Below are 19,136 nucleotides of genomic sequence, written 5' to 3' on the forward strand. Positions count from 1 at the left end.
CCCCTCTGCCCCGCTCTGGTGAGACCCCACCTGCAGGGCTGCCTCCAGCCCTGGGGTCCCAGCACAGGAAGGACGTGGAGCTGCTGGAGAGAGTGCAGAGGAGGGACACCAAGGTGATCAGAGGGAGGGAGCTCCTCTCCTATGGGGAAAGGCTGAGAAAATGGGGATTGTTCAACCTGGAGTAGAGAAGGCTTTGAGATGACCTCATTGTGGCTTTCCAGTCCCTGAAGGGACTCCACAAGAAGGATGGAGAGGGACTTTTCCAAGATCATAGAGTGACGGGACAAGGGGGAATGGATTCAAAGTGAAGGAAGGTAGGTTTAGATCAGATATTAGGAAGAAATTCTTTACTGTGAGGGTGGTGAGGCCCTGGCACAGGTTGCCCAGAGAAGTTGTGGATGCACCATCCCTAGAAGTGTTCAAGCCCAGACTGAATGGGGATTGGAGCATCCTAATCTGGTGAAGGGTGTCCCTGACAGGGAGTTTGAAACCAGATGGTCTTTAAGGTCTCTTCCAAGCCAAGCCATTTTTTGATACTATAATTATTTGGTATGCTATTAAAAAAGACATCTGGGTAAAGGGCTTCCTGTAGGGAGTGACTATTGCTGGGATATGCAACACCTGAGCAGCAGCATTGAGAATTGCAGCTCTGAGTGAATATACTTTAAATCAGTACAGTGAGAGTTGGACATCCTCTATATTCCAGTTACCAGGAATTCCCATTTGCTTTCCCTGGGGCTGAAGTACATCTATGTCTTACTCTACTTGGCAGACTTTCTTGGCAAAATATAATTCAGCATTATTTACATACAGAAGATTTCTGGCATATTACTCTTTTTGAGAGTAGAGAGAGAGAAAACACAGCTAACTGCCACATTCCTTTATAAAGCATATTGTAGTTGGATGAGGTGAAATGGATCTGGTGATTCTGAAGAATCTCAATTCTGATCGTTTCTTCAGCCCTTGAAATACAAGGACTTAATCCCATTTTTATCTAAACCTTCTGGTATTATCTAGACTCACTTCAAATTTTTACTGAAACAGCACAAAGGCACAAATTTATCAACACTGTGCTTCAATTAGTAATGGCAAGCACATTGTTTGTAATATTAAGGTTAGATTGCTCTCCTTAGTGAATGTGATATCTCAGTATTGGTAAAATTTAATTTAGATCTAATCCATTCATACAGCCACATGACAATTAAATAATATACTTACTTTACTAACACCTGTGAGAGAAAAAAAATCTTTTGCTTTTCACTACCCTTTCATTACACTGACAATGTCAAAATCATAGGAGCATTAGTCTAATTATAGTCCTGTTAAACAGTGTGCAACTGAAACATTCAGAAGCATTTTGTAAAGTCATCATTGCTCATAGTCAAAGTAAGCAACAAAGTGCATAGAAGAGCAAACAGAGAAGGGACAGACTATTTGTTGATTTTTAAAAATTATCAGTTGCTTATCAGAAAGTAAGTGTTATTAAGCAATTGGCAGCTCCAGTTGTAAATATACATATCATTCTTCCACTTCTCCAGAAGTTGTGGATCCCATGTTTGATCAAGGTAAGGATGTCCTTTCAGTTTCACTCCTTTCAATAACATGGAGATTGACTTTCTCAAGAATTCAGAGTTTTTAATTCACTTTGCTGAGTAAGTGCCTCAGGGTTTCTTCCTTGACAAAACACATCAATAGTTTCACTGGATTTCTACTGAAATAACTCTTGCATGAGACAAACCTCACATATTCGGTGAAATATTTCAAATTTAGGAAATGGGTTTTTCCTCATGTTTTCTAGCTGGAAAATTTTTGACCTCCCACACTGAATGTGGTGGCTTCAAAGAAAGGATATGAGGGAAAAAATATTGTGTTGAGATTCCTCACCTTGCTTTAGGGGTTTGAAAAGTGTTTCGTATACAGTCAGGCATATCCAGTTGCAATGAAAGTCAATGGATGTCCAATTCTAATGCAAAGCTCATTATACTTCAGCAGTGTTCAGTAGAGAGTTGTTTAAAGTTTGAAGTGATGGCTTCCTTCTATTCAGATTTAAACAGTGGACATGATCAAAATACATATGCTCCTTTCAATTTAACCTTAAATACATTTCAAATCATAGAACAGTAAGTTTCAGTGTAAGTATATTAAGTTTGACAGAGAAGAATGTTGGAGGTATATTGGAGTAGTACTGAAAAAAAGTATAAAAATAATGGCAGCACTATTGTTATTCCTACTATTAACTCAGGAAATGCAGGACACAATTCAAGCAAAGTTAAACACGTTAATAAGTTATGATCACACAAGACTAAAATATCTGAACAGCCTTAACTCAGATGAGCCAAGAATACCTGAAACCATGACATGGTTACAATTCTGATACTTAAGGATTTGTGAACCAGAATAGATGCAACTAATATTTTTTCAATAACTTATGGGATTTCAAAAGATGAGGACTGGGAAAAAGCAAGGGAAGAATTTGAAGGCAGGTAGACTCTTCTGTACCAAGAAAGGTAAAAGTTTTTAAAAAAGCATTTTATCGTGGACTTGGAAAATGATTGGGACTGGATAAGAATAGAAGGGTGAAAGACTCAGAGGCTGTCATTGGAGATGTGGTGGCAGAAGATGCTTGAGCAGCTAAAACTAAGATAACAAGAGAACAGAGAGCAGCAGTAGGTAGGACAGTAGAGACAAGTCTGTTTAACTCAGACTGCAATCCCTCAAGGGCCCTAATATTAACCACAAGAGTGATGAATGTTTGAAGGCTTCTTCTGGCAATGAATCACTGTGACGCCTCTTGGTAATGTGCATTTTATGCCTTCCAGCAACTGATCTGCATGTAGAATAACAGCTTCACACTGTCATGATTGGTCAGCCTGGTTGGAAAGGATCTCAGCTAAGAGCATGATGGCTCCAGAGAGCACGGGCAGAGCAAGATGACCATCAGTCTGACTCCTGGTGCGGAAACTTCACTTCTGGATGGGTGCTTAATTTCCTAAAGAGACAGGAAATTAATGCTAGAAACAAATAGTACTGAAAAAAAAAAATGTGGTTATGAAGCTTTTACAAGAGAGTGTGTGTCAGCAGTTGATGCTGTGGGACTTGGAAAGCTTGGATGTTCAAGCTTAGGGGGTTTTTTGTGCCCAGGTAGAAGCCACCGGTGTGGGTAGGACTGTGAGAGAGGTGGATTCACACCCCGAAGCTGCAAAAGGCAGGGCATTTTTGATTAGGTGGTAGGTTGCTGAATTTTAAAATTTTCCAAATCCTATATATCCTAAATATAAATATAAATTAATAAATAGCATAAATATAATAAATATACCTCCTAAGTATAAATATGGAATAATGGCATTTCTGTAATGGTGAGAGATTTTAGGAAAGAATATATTACTCATGTCTACAAAAAAGAAAAGCATAAATATTGCCTTCCAGCTACATGTACCAAGATGTCAAAGGTGGCTCAGCAAATACAAGCCAAAATAACAAATTATAATGCCATAAATATAATAATATTGATTAGAAATGTGTACCAAAGTCAGTGACTTCATATTGTCTTTCTTCTTCTTCTGATGAGTGCTGGCAGCAGTCCTACCCACAGATACCATCTCAACCTGCAGCAAAATAGCAACAGCTGTTTCTCAATTCCATCTTCCTGTTTCTCAAGCACCACCACAAATGTGAGGTCTTCAATTCAGCCAGGAAACAGGGATTAAGGAGGAAAGTAGGTGTATTGTAAGTATAAAGATCCAACAGAAAAATGATTTTTCTTAATGGAACCACTTCCAAGTCCTTTATATTTGGCCAATTGCTCCAGTCAAAAGCCGCTGTCAAAAGCGAGGCCACGGCACCCTAGGCTGAAGCAAGTAAAAGTTTGAATTGCTATGTTTATAAAAATGAACAGATTTTTCTAATATCCTCTTTTATCCCCTGCCTCTCTGGTACATATGTCAGTAATTGATATTTTCTTTTGGAATAATTTAAACTAGAAAACAAACTTGAACACATATTCATCATAATTGGACATTTTGGAGGTTTACTGCTTCATGCAAATAAAGAGATTAGCAAAGTTTTTGAGAGATAGTATTTATTTACATAATTTTTCCATTAAAAAAAAGTGATTGAAGAAGAAGCTAACTCCCTTTTACCTAATAGACTTCCATTTGAACTTATTTACAAGCATGTTTTCAATGCCAAATTGTCTTTTACAGCACGTGTATTTCTGGTCTCTTTAAAAATCACATTTTTTTCATTTGCTAATCAGAGTATATAGCCGGTGTCTTTTGCAACTTCGTTCTATCTTTGGAGACACAGCTTCAGAAATAAAAGCCTGTGTGTACTACCAGTGGTGGAAAAGAATTTCAACCCCTTGTCTTTTGCATTGAAACATAATTGCTCCCTTTATATACACACAAGTTTACTATATCCTTGTTTGGTAGAGGCAAATAAACACCTTTATTTAGCTATTCACAGGGGTTTGTGTGCTGTTCATTAAAGACAAATGAACAGTGAAAAGTAAAAAAATGACACGTTCCTGGACCTTAGATTAGTGTTACACTGAATTCATGGCACAAATAGGCTTTTCATTGGTTATGATGCTGGTTCTCTGGTGTACAATAAAACTCACCTAAGGTGACCTTTATGCTATGGTGCACCTCCAGTTACGCAGAGAAACACAGAACTATTAAACAGATTGATAGTTTTACCAACTTAGTAACTTCCGTGAAGCCCATTAGCAACTTCAAACAAAAATCTTTAGACAAAGAATAAGCACATGACTTTGCAAGCTAAGAAAACCCCAATACGAGAACAAGACATCCTTTAGGAAACGAATTTGTTTGGCAGCACTGTGAGAGCAGTACAGGTGAGCACCCTCTCCAGTGCTGTCGAGGGCTACCCGAGCTCGGCTACAGCTTTGCAGACACTTTGCAGACGCATCTCCCTTAGTGCAATAGCTATTAAGGCAAGAGGCGGGGGCCCCGGCTGGCTGCGAGATGCAGGACGAGGAGAAGCAGAGAAAAGGAAAAGATCCAAGACGAGAGCAGGGCGGGAACCCACTCAAGCGGACAGGCGCCCGCTGGTGACTAAGCTGCCCTGGCTGGTCCTCAGCTCAGCGGGCCAGAGAGGTGCGCTGTCCCGCGGCATCCTTCCAGGGTTTCCCTCATGACTCATGCCGCAGGGAGCATTCCCCGAAAACGAGCACGCCCCCGGCCGGGGCTCCCGCAGAGGCTCCCCGGGCACTTTCCCCGAAACACTTCAGCAGGACCAGGGAACAGCTGATGCCGAACGTGGCAGAGGCGTCGGTGCCGGCCGGAGAAAGGCTCCGGGGAGTGAGGAAGGGAGCGGGACTATGCCTCCTTCCAGCCCGGCGTCCCGGGCGCCCTGGTGGCCAGCGCCCCGAGCAGACTGGCCCCTGACATCCCCCTGGTACGGCTACCCTGTGCCCGGGGCAGCCTGTCCCGCGCTGTTCCCCGCATGCCAGCCCGCAGTGCACGGTGCAGCCTCCTGCCCTGTCAGCTGCGGGGTCCCAGGGCCGGGCGGGGGCTCCTCCACTGCACTCCCCGCAGCCTAAGCAAGCCAAGGGGCTCCCCCGGCGAAAGGGTTTGTAATAGAAAACGTTCACCTTCGAAAGAAAAAAAAAAAAAAAAACCAAAAAAAACCAAACCCGCAGTTGTAGAGGGGGATAGAGAAACGACCACTATGCTCCACTCGCTGCCGCGCTAGAATGTTAAAAGGTGTCACTGGAGATGCCCCTGCAACCTCAGTGTGGAAGGTGTGCATGCTGCCCACCCCCCGGCAGACTCTCTGCAGGTGCCCCGAAGCATCTTTTCTCGCCTTCAAGGGAAAATCGGCTTTCACTGCAACAGTCCCCGCTGAAGTTGCACCCCACGTGTTTGTGGGGAGGGCTACTCACACTTGTTTCAAGCAAGATTGTCTGTTGTTAAGCTTTTGTGATTTCTTTTGTTTTGGTTGGGGTTTGGATGATGCCTTTGATTATTATTCGTTATCCCGGTCTTATTTTCGCATCAGTGACACAACTTCAAGACTGAGTAATAATTATTTACAAATCTGGAAAGAGGTGAAAGAGACGTCCAAATGAGCCCCGGTTATGGAATTGGAAACCTTTATTTCCGTAGGCGTACAGGTACATATATGAAGCCAGCAACGATCTGAAGCCCGGGAGGGGAAAAACAACGTGTAAAGACACCATGGATAATCACAACGGTAACCAACCAGTTTCTCTAGTGCTTCTGAAGCACGGGCATCCCTCTCTTCAGCTGCCTTTTGTGCCTTGTCGGGTCACGCAGCGGTGCAGGGTAATTAACCTTTGGCTTTTTCTTACACAGTCCTTTGTAGCTTGATCATCTTTCTTCAGATCGCCTTCTTACCGCGGGGGTCCCCCTACAATTTCAGCCTCTGTGACCACGACAAGATACAAGAGGATCTACTAAACGTTTTGGATGCAGACATAACCTTTACACAAGAGGTTGGTGCTTTCTCTGGTGGCATCGGAGGGAAACTATCGGGACGGCACTGCCTCCTCGTTTTTACCCTTGGCCACCGGCAGCTACTTTCTGACAATCTCGGTTAACAAGCCGGGATTTGGCTGGTTTAGTAAACCGGTACCTGTGAAACAGGACCTTGAAGTTATGTCCTGCTCTCCTCCGGCGACCTTCCTAAAAAGTACTTCGCTGAAGCTGGGACTGGCAGGGACGGAGAGCAGGAGCCCGGGCGGCCGCTGCCAGAGCTCTACCCGACCCTTCCCAGCACCTTGCAGACCCGTAGGACTGAAAGTCGCTTGTATAATGTTTCACCGGCGCTGAAGATGGTGTCACGGTCGCAAAGGTGATAAGCGGTTTAGAAGCTACGCCGAGGGTTCACACGCTCAGCCGGCCCTTAGCGCAAAGACCAGGCAGTGTTTTTCGCGGAAAGCAGCCCTGCCGCTGGCTCGGGCATCACAGCCCGCGGCTGCCCAGCGCAGCCCAGCAGCGGCCGCCGCCCGGCTCCCGCAGCCGCCCGTACCCTGCGAGGCCCCGACGGGGCGGTGAGACAGGAGGCATTTCTATAACGGGGTGCCCGAGGCAGGCTGGCAGCCGGCGAAGGCGACCCCGTGGGACATGGTTTTAATGAGCATTCCCTGTTGTTGTTTCCCTCCAGGAGCTACAACTGGATTTTCACAACTGCGAGGATGCGCCCTCCGAGCCGGCGGGCAAGCGGCAGTCCGAGGTTCGCCCCGGTGCGCCTACTTCCCTGCGGCTAGGCGGCATTCCCATTAAAAAAAAAAACAAAGAGGGAAGAGGGGAGCAAAAAAGGGAGAAAGGAAAAGGAGGAGGAGGGGAAGAGGGAAAAAGAGAGGAGGGGGAGGAAAATGAGGAAGAAGGGAAGGCAAGAAAAGAAGGGAAAGCGGGGAGAAGCGGTGGATGGGCAGCCTCTTTGTAAGGATGCGTGGGGAGGCGCTGAAGGGAAACCCAGCTAAGGGTCGTGACCGGCCGTCTGGTCGCAGGACTCCAGGCGGGCGGAGCGAGCGGGCCGGCTGCTGGAATGCCTCCTGGAGCGGGCGTGGGGATGCGGGGAGCGACCGGAGCTGTGGCGCGTCACCCTGGCCGTCCTGAAGCACCACTGCCCCGGCTTCTGCGCCTCACAGGCGGGCACGGAGACAGCGCAGCGGGACAGCCCCGGGGACAGCACCGGGAGCGCCGCCGGCACGTCAAGCCCGGCCCCGTGCGACAAGAGCAAAGCCCGGGAGCTGATGGCGGTGTGGAGAAGTTACAACAACTTGGCATAAGTGGCCTAGGGGTGGCGCGGCTTTTCATTTTGCCTCCTCCGCCGGACTTCGCTTCCACTGTCCGCCGTGCAGTCATAGCAACGGAGTCATCCTGCGGGTTGGTATTTTTTTTTTTAATATCCATAATTTATTTTAAAAAAAACCAAAAAAAACCCCAAAAAACAAGCCCACATACAAATCCAACACTACCACCACCACCACAAAAAACTCTAAACAGACACCTCGGGAAGTTCAGAGGCTCCCGACGTGGGCATCCCGCGGGATGCGCTATCGGAGGTGGGCTCACCTCACGCTCCTCTGCCGCCTCTGCGCGGGGCCACCCGCAACCGGACCTAGTGCTTTGCCAAGACAAAGGGGATAACGAAATGCGGAATAAAAGGGGATACAAAAACGAAGAATAAAAGGGAAAAAACCGCGCAGTCGCGGCTGCGTGGAATGTTTGCGGCAGGATTCGCGGCTGATGCTCCCCTGCGGGCCCGGGCGGCACCGCGCCCGTGCGCGGGGCGGCGGCGGAGGAGCGGGGCCGACGGAGCGGGGCGGCGGAGCGGGGCGGCGGAACGGGGCCGGGGGAGCGTGTGCGGCGGGGCGGGGGCCGCTTTCGGCGGCGCACGGGGGGGCGGGGCGCGGCGGCGGAAGCGGGCGGGCGCTTCCGGCGGGAGGGCGGGCGGACGCGGCCGGGCGCGGGGACACGTGCGGAGCCATGGCGCGGGAGGGTGCGGGGCTCTTCGCCGCGTTCCGGGTGCTCGGCCGCTTCAGCGGGCACGTCCCGCACGTCCTGCGCTATCACGGCCGCCACCGCCAATTCTACCTGGCCGTCGCCATCGGGAGCAGTGTCCACACCTACAATGTGAGTACGCGGCGTCCCGGTCCCCGCTCCTTTGTCCTGGGCTCTTTCCCGCTCCGACCCGCCGTGGGGAGGCCGGGGCCGTGCGGGAACATCCGCCTTTCCCTCCCTTCCTCCTCCCGCCCTCGCCGTCATGATGCGGGGGCGTGTGCGGGGCTGCGGCGCCTCCGCAGCCGCGGTGACGGAGGGAGGGAGGGAGGGAAAAAGGGAGGCCGCCGGCTAAAGAGGCCGGGAATGGGCTTATTCAGCCTTTTGAGCAGTATTAGCCGATGTCACACAGCTCATCCTTCGGGAGCGCCCGGGTGCTGAAGCTTTGCCTTCGCTACAAGATAAATCAAAGCTCACCCGCTCTGGTTTAGCGTTTGAGGGTGACGTTTTAGGGGCGGGGGGCGGTCAGATCCTGTCAAAACTCTTGTGTGAAAACGGATGAGCATAGTTGAGTTCAGCAAGATAAAAGTCTGTGATACGGACTCGTTTTTTGCTGTGTAAAATCATAAACCCCCTCAGGTCGGGAGGGAGATCACCCAGACCAACCCCCCTGCTAAGGCCGGGTCACCTGGAGCAGGTTACAAAGGAACGAGCCTGCGTGGGTTTGGAATGCCTCAAAAGAGAGAGACTCCTTGACTTCCCTGGGCTCAGTCAAAGCATTTTCACTGTATAAGAAACAGTACACAGAACTGAGCTGACTGCGGTGAACACCCGAGCGCGGACATCAGGGATCCTCTGTGATCTTCTGTGGCGCCTTTCAGCGTTCACTCCCACCAGTCTTCTTCACAGCCTTTGAAAGACAGCAGTGATCGGCACTGGGCCTAGACTAAACCAAATTCTCTGTGAACAGAGATAAAGCTAGAATACAGTGTGGTTGTAGTGAAAATAAGGTAGAAGCAGAGATCAAGTGGAAACTAAGGTATCCAGGCCTCCTCAGGGTGTCTTAATATGTCCTCAGTTTTCTGTGCATTAGGGTAAAATCAGGAAGCACAACTTACTGTTGGTAAGTAGTTTGTCTTTTGGGGAATGCATTGTCCCATTCCTTTTGACCTGTTGTCTATGTGTTTTTCAGTAGACAGTGTTCTAAACTAGGATGAATGATTTTTCTGGTTTGTGAGGTATCAAATTTATTGTCTGATCTAGGTTAATTCCTAGAATTTTGAATTTCTGTTTATATTGAATTCAGTGCAACCTATCAGTAAAAATGCCATTTTAACATTGTCATTGCAGGTGAAGAAGCTTGGTATTGTTGCTGTGAGTAAGTATTCACAAATTGTTCATTCCTCTTATTTTGTCGGGGATTTTTTTTAAACAGGTCTTACTTCATTTTCAACTCAAAAACTAGAAAGTAAATTGTACTTAATAATATTTACACTGAAATATATTAAAAGGAGTTTCAGAAATTAAAATAGCAATTTGAAAATAAGACTGCTGTTGAAACTGAATTTAGTTTTCTTAGAGACATACATTTTCAACCTTCTGTTCTTACCATCTTTTTTCTTCCAGAAAACACCTCTATGGTTATATAGGTCTTATGGCTATAAGGGCTGCACAGTGAATAAAGCTTAATTATTAATTTATTGAATTAATTGCAGATCCCTGTTTGGTTGCTGTTTTTGTGATTATTAGAGGACTGTTATAGGAGGAAAATAATTACATGAAGAAAATAGATGCAGATGCCTTCAGGGGGTGTTCGGCATTGGTTGTACTGGTGGATACAAAGGATATGAATTGATGTCTTGACATTCACTTGGTTTTTGGTGGCAAACCAAAACACTCTGGGTGTCAGCAGCAGGGCCCATGTTCTTCACCAGCAGCCTGGGTGACGAGGCAGCACGCACTCCTGGGTTAAGCTTGCAGAGGATGCTGTTTTAGGAGGCATAGCTGACACCCAGAGTGGCAGAGTTTTAGTCCAGGCAGCTGTTGCAAAACATGAAGCCTGGGCCAACAGGATCCTTGCCAAATTCAGTGAGGATGAGTGCAGAACCCTGCTGTACCTGGGACAGAGCAAGCTGGGAACTGACTGGCTTCATGGCATCCTGCTGGAAAGAAGCTGGAGCTGTGCTGGTGCCAGGCTGAACGTGGACCAGAACCATGGTAATTGAGTAAGGCAGGCTGTGTTTTGAGCCTCATTAAGAAGGCATTCAGCAGGTCAGGCAAAGCTGTTCTTCTCCTGCACCTCACACTGCTGAGGTGTCCATGCCTGGGCTGCAGCACCCTATTAGTGTGGTTCTGTCCCTTCCACAGCTCCCTTTTCTCCTGCAGGAGGCATGCTGAGGAGCCAGAGAGTGTTGGGGCCCACAGCAAGCAGTAGGAAAAGAGACACTGGAGTAACTAGATCTGCTTAGTGCTAAGAAGGGCAAGATACAGGGTGGCCCAGAGGCAGCCTGTTCCTGAAGGGCAGTTGGATGGTGGGACCAGATTTGTGCTGATGGTGGTAGAGGTAGACAGAGCAGCTAGGGGCAGCACTCACAGATTGCAGCTTGAGAGGGTCACAGTGGAGGGTAGGAAAAATGGTCCTAAGAGGTGACTGTGGTACAGTGTAGACCTTGAGCAAAACTCCTTCCCCAGAAATGTTCAAGACTCAGCTGCAGCTAACCCAGTCTGGTACTGATGATAAACTTTGTGAAGAGCTGGTGGGATGTTGAGCCAGTTGATTTCCAAAGGCCCCTTTCACTTGACACTTAGATAATTCAGAGGGATGCACTCTATCGTGAAAAGTTGAGGCTATACTTCTGTGTACCAGAAAAATTTTACAGAGGAGTCATATATAAAATATATTTTACTAACAGAGCATCTGTAAGCTTGAGAATAAGTAAACCAGGACTGGATTTAGATTATCAGCTATGTATTTTTAAAGCTGTAAACACGTTAACTTCGTTTTCATCTTGCAAAATCATAAAAACATTGCACATTCTGTTCTGCAGTGGGCTACATCATCTTACACATGTAATCATCTAAGCTTTTTGAGAAATTGAGAGTTGACATACAAAATTGTGATTGAAAAAAATGAATGCTCTGCCTCTCTTTTATGGTGCTGTTGGTTTGCTGATGTTACATGGTTGGTGCTCTGAACTTTTTAATTTGGGTCTGCCTAAAACTTAGCTAAGCAGCCTTGCATACAGCTCCTGTGGAATACAAGGTATCTGTAACCTGGTTGTAAGCTTGAGTCACTTCAGCTGTGGGAAGATGTATTCAGACAAATGAAACCTCATAGACCAAAACCTTCTTTTATTTTCTTATTTCAGTCCCTTCTTTTGAAGCCATGCTGCAGTACAGCAGAGGCTGCAGTTTTCTTTGTGCCTGCTAATAATTCACAGTACAAAGCACCTCTGTGGGAAAGGCTGCTGTGTGACCATGCTAGTTTGTATCATACATAGGTTCACTCCCACCGTGAATTTGCACTTGGTGTTTCTCTGCAGAAGAGTAAAGTGCTGTAATTTGCATTTTTATATTTCTATGAATTGATAGTATTATTCGCTATAGTATTTTTTTTCCTGTTTTCCCATTTGAGACCACACTAGCAGTTTCTCAGTATGGTCTAGAACTTTGACTATTTTACCTTTTGGGCTAGTAAAGTAAATACCCTGACATTATATACTCTTTCTGAACCAGTCAAGATGTAGGGAATGAGATGTATTCTTAGAGCATTAAATTCTCAGTGTGATCAGGACATAGGTGCAGGCGTGGGTCTCCTACTCCCAAGCCTGCAGAATAATAACCTAGTAAGCATTGCTAATGCTGAGACTTTGATTTATCATCTATGCTTCCAGTCCCCACAAAGCTAACATGTACTTTACTTAGTTCACTAATTTATTATTACGTGTTTTTCAAAAGAGCAACCTGGTGATCTACCAATCTTACGTTACTTATGATGTTGGTACTGGCATAATGTTTTGTAGTAATATTTGTGTTATTTTGAAATGTGTGCATTTCTGTAAAATTCAACATGTTTGACCAAAGGCCTTTCTTTGTGGGTCACCATGCTGAAGAAATATGCTATCAAGCTTTCTCTCTTGCTAGGAGCCTGAAACTTGTTTAACTTTTCTTTTGTTTGATCAACAGGTAATACTTTGCCACAAGACATCACATGTTTGGCAGCAGATCGCATGTTAATATTTGCTTCATACGACAATGTTCTCCAAGCTTTTGCCAGGAACAAAGAGGTTTCTATTAATTTACTTCTTACTCAGCGGTACAAAACAGTTGTGTAGTGTTTGTGGTATCAAGGCTGTCAATTTTCTACAAATATCTATTTCCATAGCTGTTTGGTACCTTCAGTTTTAGGGAAACAAATTGTAGAATAAGGAGTAAAAAGCTTAAACTGGGAGAATGTGAGAGCAAATTCCATAATGCTGAACTGTGTTTTGCATATTAATTACAATAATTAAGTATCCGTTTAAAGATTTTTAAAAACCATCAATTCACATAAGCCGAATTAATTGAAAGTAAAAAATTAAAAATAATTAGGTAACATATTTTTTGCAAATAGTTTTAAATATCAGATGCAATTATTTGTTTTGCACTTCAAGTTGTGTGGCCTTTCCATGAATTTTTATTGAATTTGCTGCTGACATCCATTAGCTTCACTTAAGTATTATGTTAACATGATATTCTGCCTTAACAGCTTACTGAAAGCATTTCTACTTTGAAATTGTAGGTGGTTCATACCTATGAAGGCCACAAGGCAAGGATACACCTTCTACAGCCTTTTGGTGATCATGTCATCTCTGTGGATGTTGATAATGTTCTTATTGTTTGGAATATACAGTCAGAAGGTGAGAGATTTAATTTTTGTTGCTGCTTTATAGGGTAACACTGTTTGACAGCCAGTAATTTAAGAAGGGTTTTTTCCCAAATGCACATGTTCAGAAGTAGTTTGTTCTTGAAAAGGAAAATCTATTCTAGTATTTTAATAATTCTAATCCTGCAGTAATGTTTCATGAATGGATACTGTACCATGTGCTGAGACCCAGTAAGCTTCTGTGTAGATGTAAAAGAGAAAATGGTTATATGAAAATTACATTTTAGTGTTTCATTTTCTTGTAAAGGCTGTGATGGAGCAGCTTTGGCATTATTTCTGAATTCCTGTAATTCCTTGATATTTACCAGACTGGGTATGACTAAATTATAATAAATAATCTTCTTGTTTGTGTCAGCATCTTCTCATGTTGTTGTCAAGTTCTTTGTGAAATTGTGCTTCAGTGGGCCAAACATTTTTCTTTAGAAAGCATTCATTTGCGTGACATGGGTTATTCTCTGCGGGCTGGTTGTCAGAAGTGTCTGTAACCAGGCTTTGGAGATTTGGAGTTGCTATAACAAACAAAAGGAATGCTGATCAGATGAGGTGTTTTGCTCAGGCAGGAGCAGGAATCCCTCAGATACAAATCACTGTGGTATTGCCAGTATTGTTGAAGTGTAGACTTACAGAGAACAAAATAAACCTTCGAGCCAACAGATGTTACAATGTAAAGCAGTTTATCCTCTTCTGTTACACGTTAGCTGATCCTTTAATGTAAGAAACAGGATTTGAGGAGTTAAAGATCTATCCTGCTTTTTCATTTGACAAGCCTGCAGAGTTGTAGGGATAGCAACACTAACACTGTTTCTTACTGATTTTGCAGAAGAATATCTTCGAATAGATTTTGACAAAGCCACTTTTGCAGTTTCTGCACTTCTGCATCCCAGCACCTATCTGAATAAAATTCTCCTTGGGAGCGAACAAGGAACCTTGCAGCTATGGAATATAAGATCCAAGTAAGATTCTTGAGACTTTGGCTACACTTCATGTTACAAGTAGTTAGATAGGCAGCAAATGATACTGTTAAGTTTGGAATATTTTACCGAATATTGGCACAGGTTTTCAGTTGGTATATCTCCAGGAATAAAGAATGCTGCTGCTCCCTGAATGCTGATGCCTTTCAGGTTGCGTGTTGTTTACTCTACTTACAAAATATCAGGGGTTGTTCAGGAATTACTTTTTTTTTAAATTTCTTGGAATCACAAAGCTTTCCCAGAAAGCTATTGAAATAATAGTAGAAGCATGTTCGGGCCTCCTGCTTCCCATCTTCCAAACTTTTTTGGTTATTGTGGGTTCAAGGAAGTGCTGGCAGGTAGAGTGGAGGTAATTACGAGCACTTGAGCCTTAGACTCAGATGAGAGATGTGTGGACATGCAGTTGTCTCTGAGCATGTCCCTGAAGATCATCATCCACCATGTCAGTATTTCATTCCTGCCATGAGCAGCTGCTTTTCTCAGTCATGAAAGTTACAGGTACAGTGAGCTTCACTGCGTGTTAATGTTCATGCTGCAAATACGTGTTAAGTCAGCTTGCATAAATTAGTGTTGTGTTCTCCTAACTCAATTTTCCATTATATAACTGGTGTTTCTTTTATTTCATATATTCATGGCATGTAGTCATGTTGTTGTTGTGGTATTAAAGCACAACACTAGCTTTTTCAATAAAATTTAGTCGTAAGTTTCATTTTTAACCTTACTTCTTAGTATCACAGGTTTTTTTTTTTCCTTTTTTCTGACCTATAAGAACAGAAAGCTGATGTACTTTTCTGTATAAGTACATATAAAACATCCATTGTGGCATGGAAAATCCCCAAGTGTTAGTTAATTTATGGGCTTTTATATTTGTTTTACAGCAAACTCTTGTACTCGTTTCCAGGATGGGGTTTAGCAGTCACAACTCTTGAACAAGTTAGTATTTTTATATTTTTATTTTCATATGTAACTGGTCAAGAACAGCAGACAAAATATTGTTGTTTAAAATGCCAGCAGTAAAGGTGGTGGTGTGTATTCTCTCAGGTCATTGTAATAACCCTCTCATGACTAAAAGTTTATTATCTGCTCTTCCTCTATTCCTAGTTCTGTTGCATTTAGCATCTTACCTGTTTTGTGTTCATCACATCTATAGTCTTCACTGAATGATGTCATGAACTCACAGTTTTCAAGATGCATGAGTATCATGAATCTCCATTACACTGGTAGCTTTTTTGCCAGATTTGTTTTGCTTCAGAGTTTGATAAAATATAGATTTTGTTGATTCAGTAAAATATTCTGTAATGGTATTTGCTACTTTTTTTTTTTTATATATAAAAGTAAGTTAAAACTTTTTCGTAGCATTGATGACAGCTGTGAAAATAGTCAGCAGTTGTGCAGGATAAAATTCATAAATATGTGGAGTAGTGTGGCACAGTGTATAATGGTCTTCCAAAGCTACTGGACACTTAAAGTGATCTGCTTTTCAAAGGAGTTCCAGCTTCTGGAAACAGAATTTTTTCTTGCAGGCTCCAGCAGTGGATGTTGTTGCTGTTGGCCTTGTATCTGGTCATATCATAGTACATAATATTAAGTTTGATGAAACTCTGATGAAGTTTCAACAGGACTGGGGTCCCATCACAGCAATATCTTTTCGTACAGGTAAGTCCTGGTATTTTTTAGTAGAAATATGTATGAAAGTACTAACATAACTAAGTGGAACAGAAGAAAATAGTTTATGATAAAACTATTCAGAATCAAATTTGTGTTGAGAGTTTTAGTTTTCGAAGGCTGAAGGAAATCAAGGAGAGGTAGCAATAAATAAGGGAGATCATGCATTTTCATCATGCTAGCTGTTTTATAGCATTTTCTTGTGTTCATAGTGCATAGGAGGTGACATACAGCATACTTGAAAAGTTTGTTTACAGTGTGCAAAGAGCTAACACAATACACAATTGTCAGAAGTGTTGCATTCAGTACCTCTTGCTTTAGTGTCCAAACTTATTCTCAGCAGTGTCTGTCCCCCCCAGATAATGTTGCAATGTTAATAGTTGGGTGAATACTGAATGGGTGTTAAGGGGGAATCTCAACTTATATTCACAGCTTTTTCTTGTCTAATGAACATGTCCTAATTATTAAAACTAGTTAGTTCAATGTTGATCCTGCCTGCAGAGCTATTGATACTGAATCTAATCTCTCATTTGAATAATCTTGCAAATCTTAACAGAATATAGATTGAGTTCACACCCTGTTGAGAAAGAATACTACTGGAGAAAATTGTGAAAAGACTTGTGAGAAGTAGGAGGAGAGCCTTTTTGTGCCAATATCTATTGCATTTTCAAGCAAAACCTCTAGTTCTGATGGCTGGATTTAGAGATTTTATTGTTACCTGATATGAGAAAGTCCTATTTTTATTATCAGTGAGTTTGCTTTCTTTTCTGATTGACATGGTACAATATTTCTGTTAAAACCTAATTATTTCTACCATCAACTTGAGATTTATTTTTCCTTGTGATTATAGACTTTTCTAGCGTCAGTTTTAAGATGTGGGGATGAATTAAATATCAATATGCAAACCTTTTGAATTTTTTTTTTTTGAGCAGATGGACACCCAGTAATGGCAGCTGGTAGCCCAGTTGGACACATTGCTTTGTGGGATCTAGAGGAGAAGAAACTGATGTGTCAGATGCAAGATGCCCATTCCACAGCAATAGCTGGCATGACATTTGTCCCTGGGGAGCCACTTCTTATTACTAATGGTGCTGATAATGCTCTACGGGTGAGTTCCAATCACTGCTGCTCTCTGAAACCAATACAACAAAATTCAAGTTGCTTGTCTCAGTTGGACTGTAGAGGACTGTAGTTTAAAGATTTACTGCTGTGTTGTCTTTGCTTCATTTACTGCTTTGTAGTACCCTTGAAGAACAAAGCTGTGGATCCACTTTTCCAGAAACCACACTTTATGTCCCAGTATTCTTTTAAATCTTGATCCATTTTGATAATGTTTTGGATCATAAGCAGTTGCTGTTGATAAAAGTCTCTTGTGCTACATGTCCTCTGATGCCATTAGGCTTTGGTGGAGGGGCAGAATGAGAAGCAGGAAATAAATCAAGTGATGTGATGGAAACTTCCGAAGTTTTAGGTTTAAGGATGAAAGCCAGTGTGTGAAGTGGGCTGCACCAGCTCCCAGATAAACATGTTCCACTAACAAGAGGTGCAGTTATTGGGAAAATGTTTATCAGCCTGGTTTTTCTGCTTGTTTTGGGGTGCAGGTTTGGATTTTTGATGGACCTGGTGGTACAGGTCGAGTATTGAGAAGCCGAATAGGACACAGTGCGCCGCCAACAAAAATCAGATATCATGGGCAAAATGGAGAGCAAATTCTTAGTGCAGGTAAGAATCTCCATTCTTTTTCAGTCTCATTTCTTGCTGTGATAAAGAAAACATGCCAGAGCCAAGTGTCTTTATTTTATTAATATGCTAGATTGTATTTCAAGTGTTGTATAATATATTTATGAAACATAGTAGGTAGTTAACATAAATGGTGTAATTTATTACTGTAACAAAGTGTTTCACTGGAGTTTTCCTACTCTAGTGGGAAATGTGTGTTTCCCCAGAATAATATCAGCTGAAGAGTACTTGAAAGAAGAATATCAAAGGAGCTGCTATTATCAGTATTTATATATTTGATTAATGAAAATAGTTTTGTTATCTTCTGAGCAAGTGTTAGCTGGTCAGAATGAAATCTTTAACAACTTGGGAAATGTGGTTGTGGCAGGAGAAAAATAAGTAGCATAATGCAGTTAGTAACTACTTTTTCCAGTAGCTTGATCAAGCTTTGTGGCTTGCACTGTCTTTGTAATTTATTACAGTTTACTTGTATTTGTAATATATATTTTCAAGGTTGCTTTTTACTGATATATTAATCTAAAAGTGTAAAAACACGTAAGTGACTATCCTTCCTTAGGAGCTAGCATATATAAAATGCCCCTTAGGAGAGGGAAGTGCTAGATTAGAGCATATTTTACCCCAGACCACTTAGGCGATGGGGTGATAGAGACTCGCTGCCTAGTCTCTTAATTACTCTTAAGTAATTGTCTATATGGGCTACTTTTGAAAACGTTATACTCCCTGTACTGAAATGTCTTGCTGGTCATCCAGCTAATGACTTGCATTCATGTAATGAGTTCTTGTCGGTATTTTAGACCACACCAGACAAACCACAATATCAGTCAAGTGTTGCTTAATGAATCTTCACATTTGCTTTTGCAGTGGAGAGGCCACAGAGGCAACCTTGACAATGGAAAGGGTCTTAACCTTTGATATCTGACGTATCTGCAGTGTAGAGGGGAGACTAACTCTCTACACTCCTTTCTGAAACAATGCTGGAACTTTGTCCATCAGATATGAATTAGGGTTGCCTTTCATGGGCTACTAGTTTCCTTAGAAGAGGCATCTCCTTTAAATTCATAATTAACTTCATAAAATTTGATTAATACTACATTACATTATGTTATAAATCAGACATTACAGAGTTAGAAGAATTGAACATGGAAAAGATGTCTATGAAGAGGGGTCATTCTGATCATGTGAGGGGCAGAGTTGTGGGATTGGGATGTAGGCCATAGAAAATAGGGTAGGCTCCATTAGTTGAGCTACTCAGAGTGGATCTGTATTTATTCTTGGACCAGAATTTTTAGTGATTGAACCTGATTATAGTGTCTGAAGTTGCTTATTACTTTTGCTTTTCTTACTGAA

The 19,136-nt window shown here is 43.1% G+C and overlaps 1 protein-coding gene across 1 annotated transcript in view; it reads left to right on the forward strand.

Annotated features, from left to right (window-relative positions):
• The first annotated feature begins 8,442 nt into the window (after positions 1-8,442).
• The window catches only part of WDR36 (WD repeat domain 36), a 29,099-nt gene continuing 18,405 nt past the window's right edge, over positions 8,443-19,136 (forward strand). The window contains exons 1-9 of the mRNA XM_015615173.3: positions 8,443-8,624; positions 9,840-9,867; positions 12,675-12,775; positions 13,270-13,387; positions 14,234-14,366; positions 15,263-15,317; positions 15,908-16,040; positions 16,982-17,157; positions 17,651-17,771. Coding sequence (XP_015470659.1) covers positions 8,478-8,624; positions 9,840-9,867; positions 12,675-12,775; positions 13,270-13,387; positions 14,234-14,366; positions 15,263-15,317; positions 15,908-16,040; positions 16,982-17,157; positions 17,651-17,771 — 1,012 coding nt within the window. The 5' untranslated portion in view covers positions 8,443-8,477. The remainder of the gene's footprint in view (positions 8,625-9,839; positions 9,868-12,674; positions 12,776-13,269; positions 13,388-14,233; positions 14,367-15,262; positions 15,318-15,907; positions 16,041-16,981; positions 17,158-17,650; positions 17,772-19,136) is intronic.

The sequence above is a fragment of the Parus major genome, chromosome Z, assembly GCF_001522545.3.
Source record: "Parus major isolate Abel chromosome Z, Parus_major1.1, whole genome shotgun sequence".
Classification (NCBI taxonomy): domain Eukaryota; kingdom Metazoa; phylum Chordata; class Aves; order Passeriformes; family Paridae; genus Parus; species Parus major.